This window comes from Oncorhynchus clarkii, chromosome 7 (genome assembly GCF_045791955.1).
Source record: "Oncorhynchus clarkii lewisi isolate Uvic-CL-2024 chromosome 7, UVic_Ocla_1.0, whole genome shotgun sequence".
NCBI classification, from domain to species: domain Eukaryota; kingdom Metazoa; phylum Chordata; class Actinopteri; order Salmoniformes; family Salmonidae; genus Oncorhynchus; species Oncorhynchus clarkii.
Window position 1 is genome coordinate 74,149,142 of NC_092153.1, and position 19,863 is coordinate 74,169,004.

The 19,863-nt window shown below is 47.2% G+C and overlaps 1 protein-coding gene across 1 annotated transcript in view; it reads right to left on the reverse strand.

The window, feature by feature from the left end:
- Window positions 1-19,863, reverse strand: part of LOC139413832 (plexin-B1-like) — a 176,483-nt gene that overhangs the window by 40,170 nt on the left and 116,450 nt on the right. Inside the window, exons 8-15 of the mRNA XM_071161622.1 lie at window positions 17,552-17,684; window positions 17,081-17,237; window positions 10,608-10,716; window positions 3,703-3,811; window positions 2,239-3,198; window positions 1,663-1,797; window positions 1,410-1,532; window positions 1,216-1,309 (exon numbers count right to left, since the gene is read on the reverse strand). Coding sequence (XP_071017723.1) covers window positions 1,216-1,309; window positions 1,410-1,532; window positions 1,663-1,797; window positions 2,239-3,198; window positions 3,703-3,811; window positions 10,608-10,716; window positions 17,081-17,237; window positions 17,552-17,684 — 1,820 coding nt within the window. The remainder of the gene's footprint in view (window positions 1-1,215; window positions 1,310-1,409; window positions 1,533-1,662; window positions 1,798-2,238; window positions 3,199-3,702; window positions 3,812-10,607; window positions 10,717-17,080; window positions 17,238-17,551; window positions 17,685-19,863) is intronic.

Below are 19,863 nucleotides of genomic sequence, written 5' to 3' on the forward strand. Positions count from 1 at the left end.
TTGAGAGAGAAAGATAATACAGTCATTGCGAGAGAGAGTGAAAGATAAGTCATTGAGAGAGAGAGAGATAATACAGTCATTGAGAGAGAGAAAGATAATACAGTCATTGAGAGAGAAAGATAATACAGTCAGAGAAAGAAAGATAATACAGTCAGAGAGAGAGAGAAAGATAATACAGTCAGAGAGAGAGAAAGATAATACAGTCAGAGAGAGAGAGAAAGATAATACAGTCAGAGAGAGAGAAAGATAATACAGTCAGAGAGAGAGATAACAGTCATAGAGAGATAATACAGTCAGAGCAAGAGAAAGATAATAGTCATTGAGAGAGAGATAATAGTCAGAGAGAGAGAGATAATACAGTCATTGAGGGAGAGAGAGAATACAGTCATTGCCAGAGAGAGAGAGAAAGATAATACAGTCATTGAGAGAGAGAAAGATAATACAGTCATTGAGGGAGAGAGAGAGAGAGAGATAATACAGTCATTGAGAGAGAGAGATAATACAGTCATTGAGAGAGAGAGAGAGGGAGAGAGCGAGAGAGAGAGAGAGAGAGAATACAGTCATTGAGGGAGAGAGAGAGAGAGAGAGAGAAAATACAGTCATTGAGGGAGAGAGAGAGAGAGAGAGAGAATACAGTCAATGAGGGAGAGAGAGAGAGAGAAGTCATTGAGGGAGAGAGAGATAATACAGTCATTGAGGGAGGGAGAGAGAGAGAGAGAGATAATACAGTCATTGAGGGAGAGAGAGAGAGATAATACAGTCATTGAGGGAGAGAGAGAGAGAGAGAAAATACAGTCATTGAGGGAGAGAGAGAGAGAGAGAGAGAGAGAGAGAAAATACAGTCATTGAGGGAGAGAGAGAAAATACAGTCATTGAGGGAGAGAGAGAGAGAGAGAGAGAGAGAAAATACAGTCATTGAGGGAGAGAGAGAAAATACAGTCATTGAGGGAGCGAGAGAGAGAGAGAAAATACAGTAATTGAGGGAGCGAGAGAGAGAAACTCAGAAAACAGAATGCTCTGCGTGTAAACTAATCACACTTGTGTTATCCGTGTCCTTGGGGAAGGGAGTGAAAAGGTGAGAACATTCTCTTGGGACAGTATGCCATATGTCTGATACAGACGCCTAGAAGAAAAACATTGTTATGGCCGAGAGCAACAACACAGCTGTCTGGGCTGGCAGTAGCTGTTCCCCAGCATTATGGGTCTGGGACTCACCGTACAGGTCATGAGAGCTGTCCACGTGGAAGGTGTCCCGCCTCTTTACGTACACCATGGCGTTGTACTCATCCACTGGAGCGGAGTAGGAATACTGCAGCGAGAAGTAGAGTTGTTAAAGTTTTCACTGAAACTTGAATTGAGTACTAAAGTGTCCACAAAAACTGTCAGTGAGCAGAATGTGATAGTCTGACCTGGTGCAGCTGACAGGTGATGTCAAAGAGAGACGGGTTCATCTCATCCATTTCCACGTAGGCGTCTACCACCACCGTCTGCCCCTCGATCACCAACACACACTCGTAGTCCAGGTCTGTGTCCTGCACATTGGACCAGGTTACAAAAGAATCAAACGCATTGTTTTTCTTTACAGTTCCTGAATCCTGCAGTTGTCCTCGACCATAGTGTAGACACCCAGGTGGTGTGTGTGTGACTGAGTGCATGTGTTACCTGGTACAGGTGGAGGTTTCTGGCGAATAGTGTGATCTTCCTCGCCACTCTGACTGGTAACAGATGAGAACCCTGGACCTTCTCCACACAGGGGCAAGCAGACGAGCCCCAACCCACATAGGATCCTGAGTCCCCCTACACACACAGCACTGTTAGATAAATACACGCACACATTCACAAGGACACACTCCAACCAACCAAGGCATCGCAATTTTCTGTTGATCTCATCAACCCATAAACTATTGACTGTTATACATATTAATGAGGTTCTAAGCTTATTCATGTAATACTACTGTTAAAATGGCCTGTCAAATGATAAAACGGATGAAAACATTAACGAAAAGACAACTGCTCCAGCCTTTGCTGTCGTAGCCATTTCTTCAAATTGATTTCCAAAAGCAACGTCAACCATGTCAACAACGACAACGAAAGCAAAACACGGTGAGGAATAGCAATGGAACAAGGGAAGAGCTGTGATTCTGACAACTGGTGTCAGAAGTGGGATTCTAGAGCCGTGTCCAGTTAAGAGCTGGAAGCATGGTGGCCGTGGAAGCTCCGGACGAATTTCGAACTCACCGGCAGGAAGGTGTCGGAGGAGTCATACTGGTAGTCCAGCTCTGAGTCGGCGTCCAGGAGCTGGGGGTAGGCCGAGCCCGAAAGGAAGTGGTCAGCGGCCTCTCCGTCCCCTGACAGCACGCTGGTGGCTGAAAACGTGGTGGATGTGTCGTTCTCTACCGCCGTGTCCTCAGCTTCCTCCTCCACTTCCTCCGGCTCGGCACCCTGGCCCTCGGGGTCGGTGGGGAGGGGGTGGAGGTGGTCTAGAGGGAGTGGGGAGGGGGCCTCTGTCAGATCCAGGTGGAAGGTGAGATCTGAGTCGACCGGTTCCCCCAGGGGGAAGGGGGCTGGGAAAGGGTAGCTGACGGGTGTGGGCTCGACCTCCATGGGGGGCTCCGCCAGACTTAGAGCCTTGTCCAGTTCCTGAGGGGGGGGTGCAGTAACCACTTCCAATGGGGATGTCTCGGGCGGGAACGCCAGGGGGATTAGAGTGGCGAGATCTTCGGATGGCTGCCCGTCTTTGGTCATAACCGTCGCCACCTCAGTTTCCGCGGCAAGCTCCACGTTGCCAGGGGTAACCACAGGGCCTACAGTTTCACTTTCAGCCTCTGCAACAAACTCTTCTGCAGTTGTTTGCTCCTCAGCCTCACTAGTGGTGGTCTCAGGTATGGGCGTTGTAGCTTCGGCTAACGTTGTAGGGGGAAGAATGGTGGGGGCCTCGGTCTGCATAGCAGTAGTGGGGGCCTCGGTCGGCATAGCAGGGTTGGGCAGTGTAGTCGGCTCCGGTGTGGTGGTTGTAGACAGGGTTGTTGTCATAGGCTCCAGGGCGGTAGCTATGGTGGTAGGGGGTTTGATTGATGTAGTTGTGGCGATAGTTGCTGTGGAAGTTGTAGGGGGTGCTGTTGTTGTAGTTGTTGTAGTTGTCGGGGGTACGGTTGTTGGGGACACTGTTGTGGGAGGAGCCGGGGTGGGGAGTTTGAACTGGGTGATGGAAGGGTGGGGGTAAAGGGGGAAGACATGGGGGAGAGGGTGAGACAGAAATAAACAAACAACTAAAGAAAACTGATCAAATAAACTCATAAGTTGACTGAAAAACCCAAATCAGATGTGAAACGTCTCCTGTAAGTTGCCAGTATTAACATCAATGATGACAACTCATGCACTTGGTTGGCGACAACAGGCAAAATGGAGATGATCGTTAGTTATATTGGATGTTTGTTTTGGGACATGAGGTGTAGTGAGAATAAGTGTCATTTTGTTTTGCCACGTTAGAGACTGTCTTTCAATCAACCATCTACAATGGATTGGCCCCAAACAGCCTAGACTTACCATGCCACACTAGGGTGCAATAGGTGGACCAAACTCTACAGCGAACGATATAGCGAGTGTGGGCAACATTCCTCTCTTTTCTTCTGTCTTGACCTCAAGTGCAACATGCTTTCGATCTCGAGCTAACTGACCGTTGTCGCAGTGAGTGTGACTTACGTGTTCGTTATAGATGATAACCCCCTCATCACAGGCGGGCTTGTGGGTACAGGTGTGCTGGTGGACACACCAGTTGCAGCCCCAGCGACTCAACACACAACCGCGGCAACTAGAAGGAGAAATAGAGAGAGGGGGGATTGGGATAAGAGAGATAGGGAAAGAGAGGAGGAGAGAGTAAGAGAGGGTGGAGAGAAAAAGAAAGGGAGAGGGTATTGAAAGAAACAGAAATGCAGTTAGAAAATAAAATGAAAGGAAATGAGGGAGAGCAAGCTTGGCACACAGGGTAATCCAATTTCTGGCAATCTAGGACAAGTGGTAAAAAAAAGGGGTAATGTAATTGGCGGGTTCCTTATTGAAGTGCTCTGAACAAGGTGCCAGGAAAGGAAAGGAGAAAGGTAATTGAGTGAGTGCATGTGTAAACACCATAGATATGTCACTGCCCATGCAATCATAGTCTTTAGTGGTCAAGTGTCCACTCTATGCATCTCTATGGCTAACACAGCCAAATGGATGCAGTTCATAAAGGTATTACAAGATATTATAGCTTGACAAAGCATTCCTATGGCCAAATATTCCACTTCTGAGAATTCATAGGTGAGTGAGTAAACCCCCTCTACCATCAGTCCAACTAGCCAACGCGCAATCATTGGATAACAAAATGGATGTGCTCCAATCAAGGATATCCTACCAACGAGACATTAAAAACTGTAATATCTTATGTTTCACCGAGTCGTGGCTGAACGACATGGATAACATACAGCTGGCGGGTTTTCGCTTCATCGGCAAGATAGAACAGCTGCCTCCGGTAAGACAAGGGGTGGCAGTCTGTGTCTATTTGTAAAAAACAGCTGGTGCACGAATTCTCAAGGTTTTGCTCACCTGAGGTAGAATATCTCATGATAAGCTGTAGACCACACTATTCACCAAGATAGTTTTCATCTATATTTGTCGTAGCGGTCGATTTACCTGCTTACAAGCAAAAACGAAAGCAGGAAGCACCAGTGACTTGCTCAATAAGGAAGTAGTCAGAGGATGCAGATGCTAAGGTACATAACTATTTTGCTAGCACAGACTGGAATATGTTCCAGAATAAGTGCATAGATAAAGTCATCCCCACAGTGATCGTGCGTACATACCCCAACCAGAAGCCATGGATTACAGGCAACATCCGCACTGAGCTAAAGGGTAGAGCTGCCGCTTTCAAGGAGCAGGATTCTAACACGGACGCTTATAAGATATCTCGCTATGCCCTCCGACAAACCATCAAACAGGCAATACAGGACTAAGATTGAATCGTACTACACCGGCTCCGACGCTTGCCGAATGTGGTAGGGCTTGCAAACTATTGAGGACTAAAAAAGGGAAGCACATCCGCAAGCTGCCCAGTGACACAAACCTACCAGACGATGTAAATTACTTCTATGCTCGCTTCGAGGCAAGCAACACTGAAGCATGAATGAGAGCATCAGCTGTCCTGGATGACTGTGTGATCACGCTCTCTGTAGCTGATGTGAGTAAGACCTTTAACCAGTTGAAGCTAGGGGGGCGCTATTTCATTATTGGATAAAAAAACGTGCCCGTTTTAAGCGCAATATTTTGTCACAAAAAGATGCGACTATGCATGGAATTGCCAGCTTTGGAAAGAAAACACTGACGATTTCTCCTGCACAAAAAATATTTCAGGAAAAACTGAACATTGCTATCTAACTGAGAGTCTCCTCATTGAAAACATCCAAAGTTCTTCAAAGGTAAAAGATTTATTTGAATGTTTTTGCTGGTTTTTGTGAAAATGTTTCCTGCTGATGCTAATGCTACGCTAGTTATCAGTACTGTTACACAAATGAGTTTGCTATGCTTGAGAAGCATATTTTTGAAAATCTGAGATGACAGTGTTGTTAACAAAAGGCTAAGCTTGAGAGTTAGTATATTAATTTAATTTCATTTGCGATTTTCATGAATAGTTAACGTTGCGTTATGGTATTGAGCTTGAGGCTATGATTACGCTACCGGATCCGGCATGGCTCAGCGCAAGAGGTTAAACAAGTCAACATTCACAAGGCCGCAGGGCCAGACAAATTACCAGGACGTGTAGTTCAACAACTGGCAAGTGTCTACACTGACATTCTCAACATATCCCTGATTGAGTCTGTAATACCAACATGCTTCAAGCAGACCACCATAGTCCCTGTGCCCAATAACACAAAGGCAACCTGCCTAAATAACTACAGACCCGTAGCACTCACGTCAGTAGCCATGAAGTGCTTTGAAAGGCTGGTAATGGCTCACATCAACACCATTATCCCAGAAACTCTAGATCCACTCCAATTTGCATACCGCCCAAACAAATCCAGATGCAGTTTCTATTGCACTCCACACTGACCTTTCCCATCTGGACAAAAATAATGCTAATCATTGACTACAGCTCAGAGTTCAACATCATAGTGCCTTTATTAAGCTAAGGACCCTAGAACTACACACCTCCCACTGCAACTGGATCCTGGACTTCCTGACAGGCCGCCCCCAGGTGGTAAGGGTAGGTAACAACACATCTGCCACGCTGATCCTCAACACATGTGCCCCTCAAGAGTGCATGCTCAGTCACCTCCTATACTCCCTGCTCACCCATGACTGCACGGCCAGGCACGACTCCAACACCATCATTAAGTTTGCCAACGACACAGCGGTGGCCTGATCACTGACAAGGATGAGACAGCCTATAGGGAGGAGGTCAGAGACCTGGCAGTGTGGTGCCAGGATAACAACCTCTCCCTCAACGTGATCAAGATGAAGGAGATTATTGTGGATTACAGGAAAAGGAGGATCAAGTACGCCCCCATTCTCATCGGCGGGGCTGCAGTGGTGCAGGTTGAGAGCTTCAAGTTCCTTAGTGTCCAAACACACCAAGACAGTCATGAAGAGGGCACGATAACACCTATTTCCCCTCAGGAGACTGAAAATATTTGGCATGGGTCCTCAGATCCTCAAAATGTTCTACAGTTGCACCATCGAGATCATTGCCTTGGACTCCAGCCACCCTAGTCATAGACTGTTCTCTCTGCTACAGGAACGGGAAACGGTACCGGAGGACCAAGTCTAGCTCAAAAAGGTTTCTTAACAGCTTCTACCCTCAAGCCATAAGAACAGTTAATCAAATGGCTACCCCCGCCCCTTTTTTACTCTGCTGCTACTATGTTTATTATCAATGCATAGTAATTTTACCTCTACTTACATGTACAGTTGAAGTCGGAAGTTTACATACACTTAGGTTGGAGTCATTAAAACTTGTTTTTCAACCACTCCACAAATTTCTTGTTAACAAACTATAGTTTTGGCAAGTCGGTTAGGACATCTACTTTGTGCATGACAAGTAATTTGACCAACAATTGTTTACTGCCAGATTATTTCACTGTATCACAATTCAAGTGGGTCAGAAGTGTACTTACACTAAGTTGACTGTGCCTTTAAACAACTTGGAAAATTCCAGAAAATTATGTTATGGCTTTAGAAGCTTCTGATAGGCTAATTGACATCATTTGAGTCAATTCGAGGTGTACCTGAGGATGTATTTCAAGGCCTAACTTCAAACTCAGTGCTACTTTGCTTGACATCACAGGAAAATCAAAATAAATCAGCCAGGACCTCAGGAAAAACATTGTAGACCTCCGCAAGTCTGGTTCATCCTTGGGAGCAATTTCCAAACGCCTGAAGGTACCATGTTCATCTGTACAAACAATAGTATTCAGGTATAAACACCATGGAACTACACAGCCGTCATACCGCTCAGGAAGGAAGTGCGTTCTGTCTCCTAGAGATGAAAGTACTTTGGTGTGAAAAGTTCAAATCAATCCCAGAACAACAGCAAAGGACTATGTGGTGATGCTGGAGGGAACAAGTACAAAAGTATCTATATCCACAGTAAAACGAGTCCTATATCGACATAACCTAAAAGGCCGCTCAGCAAGGAAAAAGCCACTGCTACAAAACCGCCATAAAAGCCAGACTACGGTTTGCAACTACACATGGGGACAAAGATGGTACTTTTTGGAGAAATGTCCTCTGGTCTGATGAAACAAAAATAGAACTGTTTGGTCATAATGACCATCGTTATGGGGAAAAAGGGGAAGGCTTGCAAGCCCAAGAACACCATCCCAACCGTGAGGCACGGGTGTGGCAGCATCATGTTCTGGGGGTGCTTTGTTGCAGGAGGGACTGGTGCACTTCACAAAATTGATGGCATCATGAGGTGGGACAATTATGTGAATACATTGAAGCAATATCTCAAGACATCAGTCAGGAAGGACAGCAAAGTCAAGGTAATGGCCATCACAAAGCCCTGAACTCAATCCTATAGAAAATTTGTGGGCAGAACTGAAAAAGTGTGTGTGAGCAAGGAGGCCTTACAAACCTGACTCAGTTACACCAGCTCTGTCAGGAGGAATGGGCCAAAATTCACCCAACTTATTGTGGGAAGCTTGTGGAAGGCTACCTGAAACGTTTGACCCAAGTTAAACAATTTAATGGCAATGCTACCAAATACTAATTAAGTGTATGTAAACTTCTGACCCACTGGGAATGCGATGAAAGAAATAAAAGCTGAAATAAATCATTCTCTCTACTATTAATCTGACTTTTCACATTCTTAAAATAAAGTGGTGATCCTAACTGACCAAAGACAGGGAATTTTTACTAGGATTAAATGTCAGGAATTGTGAAAAACTGAGTTTAAATGTATTTGGCTAAGGTGTATGTAAACTTCCGACTTCAACTGTACATATTACTTAAATTACTTGACTAACCGGTGCCCCCTCACATTGACTATGTACCGGAACCCCCTGTATATAGCCTCGCTACTGTTATTTTATTGTTGCTCCTTAATTATAATTATTTTTTTCTTACAATTTTATTGTTATTTAAGGGCTTGTAAGTAAGCATTTCACATTAAGGTGTACACCTCTTGTATTCGGCACATGTGAGAAATAAAATTTGATTTGATCACCAGCTGTGCGTGAGAGAGCCAGCCAGAGAGAGCGCGAGCGAGCCAGTCAGAGAGCGAGCGCGAGCGAGCCAGCCAGAGAGCGAGCGCGAGCGAGCCAGCCAGAGAGCGAGCCACCCAGAGAGCGAGCGCGAGCGAGCCAGCCAGAGAGCGAGCGAGACAGAGAGCGAGCGCAAGCGAGACAGAGCGAGCGAGACAGAGCGAGCGAGACAGAGCGAGCGAGACAGAGCGAGCGAGACAGAGCGAGCGAGAGCGAGCGAGAGCGAGCGAGACAGAGCGAGCGCGAGCGAGACAGAGCGAGCGCGAGCGAGACAGAGCGAGCGCGAGCGAGACAGAGCGAGCACGAGCGAGACAGAGCGAGCGAGAGCGAGCGCGAGCGAGACAGAGCGCGAGCGAGACAGAGCGCCAGCGCGAGCGAGACAGAGCGCCAGCGCGAGCGAGACAGAGCGCCAGCGCGAGCGAGACAGAGCGCCAGCGCGAGCGAGACAGAGAGCCAGCGCGAGCGAGACAGAGAGCCAGCGCGAGCGAGACAGAGAGCCAGCGCGAGCGAGACAGAGAGCCAGCGCGAGCGAGACAGAGAGCCAGCGCGAGCGAGACAGAGCCAGCGCGAGCGAGACAGAGAGCCAGCGCGAGCGAGACAGAGAGCCAGCGCGAGCGAGACAGAGAGCCAGCGCGAGCGAGACAGAGAGCCAGCGCGAGCGAGACAGAGAGCCAGCGCGAGCGAGACAGAGAGCCAGCGCGAGCGAGACAGAGAGCGAGACAGAGAGCGAGACAGAGAGCGAGACAGAGAGCGAGACAGAGCGAGCGAGACAGAGAGCGAGACAGAGAGCGAGACAGAGAGCGAGACAGAGAGCGAGACAGAGAGCGAGACAGAGAGCGAGACAGAGAGCGAGACAGAGAGCGCGAGCGAGACAGAGCGAGCGCGAGCGAGACAGAGCGAGCGCGAGCGAGCGCGAGCGAGCGCGAGCGAGACAGAGCGAGACAGAGCGAGCGCGAGCGAGACAGAGAGCGAGCGCGAGCGAGACAGAGAGCGAGCGCGAGCGAGACAGAGAGCGAGAGCGAGCGAGACAGAGAGCGAGACAGAGAGCGAGAGCGAGCGAGACAGAGCGCCAGCGCGAGCGAGACAGAGCGCCAGCGCGAGCGAGACAGAGAGCCAGCGCGAGCGAGACAGAGAGCCAGCGCGAGCGAGACAGAGAGCCAGCGCGAGCGAGACAGAGAGCCAGCGCGAGCGAGACAGAGCCAGCGCGAGCGAGACAGAGAGCCAGCGCGAGCGAGACAGAGAGCCAGCGCGAGCGAGACAGAGAGCGAGCGCGAGCGAGACAGAGAGCGAGCGAGACACAGAGAGCGAGACAGAGAGCGAGACAGAGAGCGAGACAGAGAGCGAGACAGAGAGCGAGACAGAGAGCGAGACAGAGAGCGCGAGCGAGACAGAGCGAGCGCGAGCGAGACAGAGCGAGCGCGAGCGAGACAGAGCGAGCGCGAGCGAGCGCGAGCGAGACAGAGCGAGCGCGAGCGAGACAGAGAGCGAGCGCGAGCGAGACAGAGAGCGAGCGCGAGCGAGACAGAGAGCGAGCGCGAGCGAGATAGAGAGCGAGAGCGAGCGAGACAGAGAGCGAGAGCGAGCGAGACAGAGAGCGAGCGAGACAGAGAGCGAGCGAGACAGAGAGCGAGCGAGACAGAGAGCGAGCGAGACAGAGAGCGAGCGAGACAGAGAGCGAGCGAGACAGAGAGCGAGCGAGCGAGACAGAGAGCGAGCAAGACAGAGGGCTAGAAAGAGAGCCAGAGCGAGTGAGAAAAATTGTGAGAAGATTAAATAGGGAGAGAGAGTGCTAAAGAGAGCAGAGGGAGGGAGAGAAAGAGATAGGGAGAGAGCGAGAGTGGGTAACAGAGAGGGAGAGGTAGGTTAACTCACGGCACGCTCCCAGACAGCTGCTTGGCGGCAGTACAGTCGTAGAAGGTGAACTCTGTCGCCGTGACGACGACGTCACCGAAGCGCAGGGACAGGGTGACCGTGACAAAATCTGAGGAGAGAGAGAAACGGAGAGAATGAGAAAAGAGACAAACAAATATTAAATGTTACGTCTTACCTCCTTAGGATCCTTACCCAACACAGTGCCAAGCTTTCTAAAAATAATATGTTGTGAAAATATTTGTCTAAGCTTCATCTTAGAACTGAGTCTTATGAAGATTTGAAAATGAGAGTGAGACTTGACCATGTCTGTATGTCTGAATAAAAGCACTGTTGTTCAAAACAGTGTGAGGAGGTCGAGAACAGGAGAGTGTGAGGAGGTCGAGAACAGGAGAGTGTGAGGAGGTCGAGAACAGGAGAGTGTGAGGAGGTCGAGAACAGGAGAGTGTGAGGAGGTCGAGAACAGGAGAGTGTGAGGAGGTCGAGAACAGGAGAGTGTGAGGAGGTCGAGAACAGGAGAGTGTGAGGAGGTCGAGAACAGGAGAGTGTGAGGAGGTCGAGAACAGGAGAGTGTGAGGAGGTCGAGAACAGGAGAGTGTGAGGAGGTCGGGAACAGGAGAGTGTGAGGAGGTCGGGAACAGGAGAGTGTGAGGAGGTCGGGAACAGGAGAGTGTGAGGAGGTCGAGAACAGGAGAGTGTGAGGAGGTCGAGAACAGGAGAGTGTGAGGAGGTCGAGAACAGGAGAGTGTGAGGAGGTCGAGAACAGGAGAGTGTGAGGAGGTCGAGAACAGGAGAGTGACGGATTGTGTCCCAAATGGCACCTTATTCCCTATGGGCCCTGGTCAACAGTAGTACACTACAGTACCTTCTGAAAGTATTCAGACCCCTTGACCCTTTCCACATTTTATTACATTACAGTAATCTACACACAATACCACATAATGACAAAGCAAAAAAATATTTTTAAACATTTTTGCAAAAACAAAAATACCTAATTTACATAAGTATTCAGATCCTTGGCTATGAGAGTTGAAATTGAGCTCAGGTGCATTCTGTTTCCATTGATCATCTTTGAGAAGTTTCTATAACTTGATTGGAGTCCACCTGTGGTAAATTCAATTGATTGGACATGATTTGGAATGGCACACACCTGTCTATATAAGGTCCCACAGTTGACAGTGTATGTCAGAGCAAAAACCATGAGCCATGAGGTCAAAGGAATTGTCCATAGAGCTCCGAGACAGGATTGTGTCGAGGCACAGATCTGGGGAAGGGTACCAAAACATTTCTGCAGAATTGAAGGTCCCCAAGAACACAGTGGCCTCCATCATTCTTAAATGAAAGAAGTTTGGAACCATTTTCCTAGAGCTGGCCACCCGGCCAAACTGAGCAATCAGGGGAGAAGGGCCTTGGTCAGGGAGGTGACCAAGAACCCGATAGTTACTCTGATAGAGCACTAGAGTTCCTCTGTAGAGATGGGAGAACCTTCCAGAAGGACAACCATATCTCTGCTGCACTCCACCAATCAGGCCTTTATGGTAATGGCCAGACGGAAGCCACTCCTAAGTAAAAGGCACACTTTTTTGCCAAAAAGCACCTAAAGTCTCTCAGACAATGAGAAACAAGATTCTCTGGTCTGATGAAACCAAGATTGAACTCTTTGGCCTGAATGCCAAGTGTCACGTCTGGAGGAAACCTGGCCCCATCCCTACAGTGAAGCATGGTGGTGGCAGCATCAAGCTGTGTGGATGGTTTTCAGTGGCAGAGACTTGGAGACTAGTCAGGATCGAGGCAAAGATGAATGGAGAAAAGTACAGGGCGATCCTTACTGAAAACCTCCAGAGCGCTCAGGACCTCAGACTAGGGCGAAGGTTTACCTTCCAACAGGACAACGACCCTAAGCACACAGCCAAGACAACACAGGAGTGGCTTCTGGTCAAGTCTCAATGTCCTTGAGCGGCCCAGCCAGAGCACGGACTTGAACCTGATCGAACATCTCTGGAGAGACCTGAAAATCGCTGTGCAGCAACGCTCCCCATCTAACCTGACAGAGCTTGAGAGGATCTGCAGAGAAGAATGGGAGAAACTCCCCAAATACAAGTGTGCCAAGCTTGTAGCTTCATACCCAAGAAGACTCAAGGCTATAATTGCTGCCAATGGTGCTAAGTAAAGGGTCTGAATACTAATGTATATTTAATACACATATATAAATACACACATATATATATATATACACAGTGCCTTGCGAAAGTATTCGGCCCCCTTGAACTTTGCAACCTTTTGCCACATTTCAGACTTCAAACATAAAGATATAAAACTGTATTTTTTTGTGAAGAATCAACAACAAGTGGGACACAATCATGAAGTCGAACGACATTTATTGGATATTTCAAACTTTTTTAACAAATCAAAAACTGAAAAATTGGGCGTGCAAAATTATTCAGCCCCTTTACTTTCAGTGCAGCAAACTCTCTCCAGAAGTTCAGTGAGGATCTCTGAATGATCCAATGTTGACCTAAATGACTAATGATGATAAATACAATCCACCTGTGTGTAATCAAGTCTCCGTATAAATGCACCTGCACTGTGATGGTCTCAGAGGTCCGTCAAAAGCGCAGAGAGCATCATGAAGAACAAGGAACACACCAGGCAGGTCCGAGATACTGTTGTGAAGAAGTTTAAAGCCGGATTTGGATACAAAAAGATTTCCCAAGCTTTAAACATCCCAAGGAGCACTGTGCAAGAGATAATATTGAAATGGAAGGAGTATCAGACCACTGCAAATCTACCAAGACCTGGCCGTCCCTCTAAACTTTCAGCTCATACAAGGAGAAGACTGATCAGAGATGCAGCCAAGAGGCCCATGATCACTCTGGATGAACTGCAGAGATCTACAGCTGAGGTGGGAGACTCTGTCCATAGGACAACAATCAAGTCGTATATTGCACAAATCTGGCCTTTATGGAAGAGTGGCAAGAAGAAAGCCATTTCTTAAAGATATCCATAAAAAGTGTTGTTTAAAGTTTGCCACAAGCCACCTGGGAGACACACCAAACATGTGGAAGAAGGTGCTCTGGTCAGATGAAACCAAAATTGAACTTTTTGGCAACAATGCAAAACGTTATGTTTGGCGTAAAAGCAACACAGCTGAACACACCATCCCCACTGTCAAACATGGTGGTGGCAGCATCATGGTTTGGGCCTGCTTTTCTTCAGCAGGGACAGGGAAGATGGTTAAAATTGATGGGAAGATGGATGGAGCCAAATACAGGACCATTCTGGAAGAAAACCTGATGGAGTCTGCAAAAGACCTGAGACAGGGACGGAGATTTGTCTTCCAACAAGACAATGATCCAAAACATAAAGCAAAATCTACAATGGAATGGTTCAAAAATAAACATATCCAGGTGTTAGAATGGCCAAGTCAAAGTCCAGACCTGAATCCAATCGAGAATCTGTGGAAAGAACTGAAAACTGCTGTTCACAAATGCTCTCCATCCAACCTCACTGAGCTCGAGCTGTTTTGCAAGGAGGAATGGGAAAAAATGTCAGTCTCTCGATGTGCAAAACTGATAGGGACATACCCCAAGCGACTTACAGCTGTAATCGCAGCAAAAGGTGGCGCTACAAAGTATTAACTTAAGGGGGCTGAATAATTTTGCACGCCCAATTTTTCTGTTTTTGATTTGTTAAAAAAGTTTGAAATATCCAAGAAATGTCGTTCCACTTCATGATTGTGGCCCACTTGTTGTTGATTCTTCACAAAAAAATACAGTTTTATATCTTTATGTTTGAAGCCTGAAATGTGGCAAAAGGTCGCAAAGTTCAAGGGGGCCGAATACTTTCGCAAGGCACTGTATATATATATATATATATATACTTTTTAACTGTTTTTGCTTCGTCATTATGGGGTATTGATTGCAGATTGATGAGGGAAAAAATAATAATAATTTTAGAATAAGGTTGTAACCTAACAAAATGTGGAAAAGGTTAAGGGGTCTGAATAATTTCCAAAAGCACTGTATAGGGTGCTGTATGTAGGGAATAGGGTGCCATTTGGGATACAAACAGAGTGTGCGTTGCCGAGTTGAGAGACAACAGAGTTCTAATGAAATCCATCTGCAGCTACAAAGCCTAAACAGCCCAAAGTGAAGAATTCAGGTCTGTTGAACACACTGTGTGAGCAACACTGACAGATACACACATCTACAGGTAACTGACAAAATAAAGGAAACACCAACATAAATGCCTTAATAGGGCGTTGGGCCACCACGTGCCAGAACAGCTTCAATGTACCTTGGCATAGATGCTACAAGTGTCTGGAACTCTAGGTGAGGGATACGACAACATTCTTCTAGGGGAAATTCTTATTCTAGGGTTGAGATCTGGTGACAGACAGCCATGACATATGGTTTACATCATTTTCATGCTCATCAAAGCATTCAGTGATCACTCGTGCCCTTTGGACGGGGGAGTTGCCATCCCATGGGGGCATAGCCATTTTAGCCAAAATATAATGGCAAAATAATGGGCTGCCCAGCATTTTTATACATGACCCAAAGTATGATGGGATGATAATTGCTTAATTAACTCAGGAACCACACCTGTGTGGAAGCATCTGCTTTCAATATACTTTGTATCCCTCATTTACTCAAGTGTTTCCTTTATTCTGGCAGTTACCTGTACATGTTCCCTCACTTGCCAAGTACACACACTTAACACTAACGTGTACACATAAAAATGATTTTTCCTTGGAGCTGGGTCTACTGTATGCAATTAGATTTGATCAATTCACAATCTTGACGTTAAGGTGATCTTTCTTGTTTTAATCACACTAATTGTAAGTCGCTCTAGATAAGATAATCTTAACTATACTTAAACCGACTTAAGGTCTTGACTTAATTGTTGAGACCATGAACTAAACCATGATAACATCCCGTGACTGGATTCGTTACTCCTGAGATTCTATCTGAACCATCTGCAGATCATACAAACGCGCACAAACACACAGATCTTCCTGTAATACCTGTGGGATCAGTGTGAGTCTCTCTCTATTCACTAATACCCCCAGGCAGATGGGACTAACTACCTAACCCTCATGTTAAATACCTAGCCCTCATGTTAAATACCTAGCCCTCATGTTAAATACCTAGCCCTCATGTTAAATACCTAGCCCTCATGTTAAATACCTAACCCTCATGTTAAATACCTAACCCTCATGTTAAATACCTAGCCCTCATGTTAAATACCTAGCCCTCATGTTAAATACCTAGCCCTCATGTTAAATACCTAACCCTCATGTTAAATACCTAGCCCTCATGTTAAATACCTAGCCCTCATGTTAAATACCTAGCCCTCATGTTAAATACCTAGCCCTCATGTTAAATACCTAGCCCTCATGTTAAATACCTAGCCCTCATGGCCTGAGAACCACAACAAACCTCCTCTCTTCAGGAATCCTTTTCATGGGAACCAGGGAGACAGATGGGAGGCTGAGACATGGGGGGGCTGAGACATGGGGGGCTGAGACATGGGGGGCTGAGACATGGTGGGGCTGAGACATGGTGGGGCTGAGACATGGTGGGGCTGAGACATGGTGGGGCTGAGACATGGTGGGGCTGAGACATGGTGGGGCTGAGACATGGTGGGGCTGAGACATGGTGGGGCTGAGACATGGTGGGGCTGAGACATGGTGGGGCTGAGACATGGTGGGGCTGAGACATGGTGGGGCTGAGACATGGTGGGGCTGAGACATGGTGGGGCTGAGACATGGTGAGGCTGAGACATGGTGGGGCTGAGACATGGTGGGGCTGAGACATGGGGGGGCTGAGACATGGGGGGGCTGAGACATGGGGGGGCTGAGACATGGGGGGGCTGAGACATGGGGGGGGTGAGACATGGGGGGGTGAGACATGGGGGGTGAGAGAAAAAAGTGGATGGAGGAGGGAAGAAAGGGGGACGTGATAGGAGTTCACTAGTGCATGTGTGTGAACAGTTAATGCCCATAATGCATCAGAAATGACTGACCAAAACAAATCAATGGCTCCAAGCATGCAACGAAACCAAACCATACCGCACTATCCCAGGCCAAACCATACCGCACTATCCCAGGCCAAACCATACCGCACTATCCCAGGCCCAAAGATAGAAGCCTGCATGAAACACACATGACGGATGAATTGCATGATTAGCTCCCCAGACTGGCGGACATGGAGGTGACTCCCTGCTGTGTAAACTGGGAGACAAAGAGGATTTGGATCCAACATACATCTGCTCTGTAAGGACACGGTACCTACTGCTGCTTAGAGGCTGATGGGTCTGTATAACAACACACACACTTTAACGAGTGAGAGACAGGTCCTTACGTTTAACATCTCATTAAAATGATGAAGTGTGCGCTTGTGCATGCGTGTGTATAAACAGTATAGAGAAGCAGGTTCCATGCCTAGTACCCATCTGGCCCCCTTGGAACTCACCTTGTCCCGGGGGCCCAGTCAGCACCCTGTGGGGGTCAGGGGAGAGGCAGGTGACCCCCACGTCGGTGACTGTGGCAGGACTCTCAGAGTCGTGAAAGAAACAGGAGTACGACTTGTTCTCTTCTAGGACGGCCAGGCCCAGGACTGATAGAGAGATCTGAGGGAGGTAGGGAGAAGATGTAAGAGAGAGAGCAAGAACGAGCTGGCTCGGATCTGCAAGGAGAATGTATTTGATAACCATCTCTGATCTCTGCTGTAAAACTGGATGTAAAACAAGCAAACACTGCCAGCCAGGATCCAGCCAGGATCCAGCCAGGCTAAAACTAACCCTCACAGTGTGAACATGAAGGAACAACCCTGTATAAAAGCATGTGCTCACATACCCATGTACTTGAACACACACGCATGCACGCGCACACACAAAAATACACACATACAAACATACACGTATGCCCAGACACACAGACATACGCTTCTCTTCTCCTGCCGGCTGATGTTGGAGGGACTGAGGGACTGGATGGTGAGACACTTCTGCTCCATGTCGAAGCTCCACAGCCACTGGCCTGCCTGGGCCCCGCGTGAACACTGAGCCTGCTGGCCACACCTACACATATCAATATGTTAATATCATCTCACATACTGATACATTAGCATCGCCCAGACTACATCTACACAATACATGATCATACTATACTTTATTGATACCAACATATTATTATTTTGTTTATTAGGTACACCACCACATTCACAAAAATCATTACGTGGCCATGGCTTGCTTTAAAAGCAGGCAGACAGGCATCTCGTTACTGTTAGACTGAGCATGGCATGATCGTCGGTGACCGGCACAGCGAGTCCAGTATCTCAGAAAAGGCTGTCCTCCTGGACTTTTGACACACGACAGTGTCTAGAGTTTACAGAGACTGGTGCGACAAACAAAACATCCAGTCAGCGGCAGTCCTGGGGGCGAAAACAGCTGGTTGATCAACGAGGTCGAAGGAGAATGTAATGAATCGTGCAAGCTAACAGGTGGGCCACAAACAGGCAAATTATGGCACAGAGCGACATCTCAGAACGCACAACTAGTCAGTCGTTGTCAGGGATGGGCTATTGCACCAGACGATCACATCGGGCTCCACTCCTATCAGCTAAAAACAAGAAGAAGCGACTCCAGTGGACACATCATCACCAACACTGGACAATTGAGGAGTGGAAACACATCGCCTGGTCCAACGAATCCAGGTTTCTGTGGCGTCAAGCTGAAGGCAGAGTCAGGACTTGGCGTAAGCAACATGAGTCCATGACCCCATCCTGCTTGTCAACGGTACAGGCTAGTGGCGGTGGTGTAATGGTGTGGGGAATGCTTTCCTGGCTCACGTTAGGTCCCTTGATAGCAATTGAGCAATGTTTCGATTCCCAAAGAATTCAGGCTGTTCTGGAGGCAAAGGTGGGTCCGACCCGGTACTAGATAGGTACCTAATAAACTGGTTACTGAGTGTAAATCATAATGTATACGTACAATATATTATCATACCATAATAGATGCATCATTATATTCACTATAGATACAAAAGTTGCTGACAGGTGTATAAAATCGAGCACACAGCCATGAAATCACCATAGGAAAACATTGGCAGTAGAATGGCCTTACTGAAGAGCTCCGTGACTTTCAACGTGGCACCATCATAGGATGCCACCTTTCTAACAAGTCAGCTCGTCACATTTCTGCCCGCTAGAGCTGCCCTGGTCAACTGTAAGTGCCGATTTGAGATTTGTTGTTGCCGGGCCGATGACTTCCTAGTGTGTTGTTGCCGGGCCGATGACTTCCTAGTATGGTGTTGCCGGGCCGATGACTTCCTAGTATGGTGTTGCCGGGCCGATGACTTCCTAGTATGGTGTTGCCGGGCCGATGACTTCCTAGTATGTTGTTGCCGGGCCGATGACTTCCTAGTATGTTGTTGCCGGGCCGATGACTTCCTAGTATGTTGTTGCCGGGCCGATGACTTCCTAGTATGTTGTTGCCGGGCCGATGACTTCCTAGTATGGTGTTGCCGGGCCGATGACTTCCTAGTATGGTGTTGCCGGGCCGATGACTTCCTAGTATGGTGTTGCCGGGCCGATGAATTCCTAGTATGTTGTTGCTGGGCCAACCAATTACTTCCTAGTATGTTGTTGCAGGGCCAACCAATTACTTCCTAGTATGTTGTTTATGTGCTTAGTTGTGAGTGTATGGAGAAAAGCCTGGGTTTGGCTACTGTAGCTACTACTCAAACGATTGCCCACTTAAATAAAGGTTAAATAAAATTAAAAGATGCACTTTGCAGAAATCGCTCTACCATAACTTGGTTGCTAAAATTCTAATAGTTCGCCTAATTTCAGTTTATGTGACAAAACAAGCAAGTATAATGTAGAGAATCATTCTACCATCTAAACCACTGTGAAAAATATTTTCCATAACCAACAATATTGTATTATCAGCTGTTTGAAGCTGGTGTACAAAACCGAAAGTTAAAGACACAAAAACTAAACTTAAAAAACAGAAAGCATTCAAATAGCGAACATAGAACAGACCGACTGCTTTTTATACGTGCTTTTAATGAGAATAACCAATCTATAACTCACTTTTCTATGTGAATTTTGTCAGGTTGTCCAAAAAGTTACATATTGTACCAGTAGCCTTAAAACATGAGCAATACCTATGACTTTCTACTGTTTTTGACATCATTTCTCACATACGCCAGCATAAGAGGTACCACAAACACCTTGTCTGACTGCGTTGTGCCCAG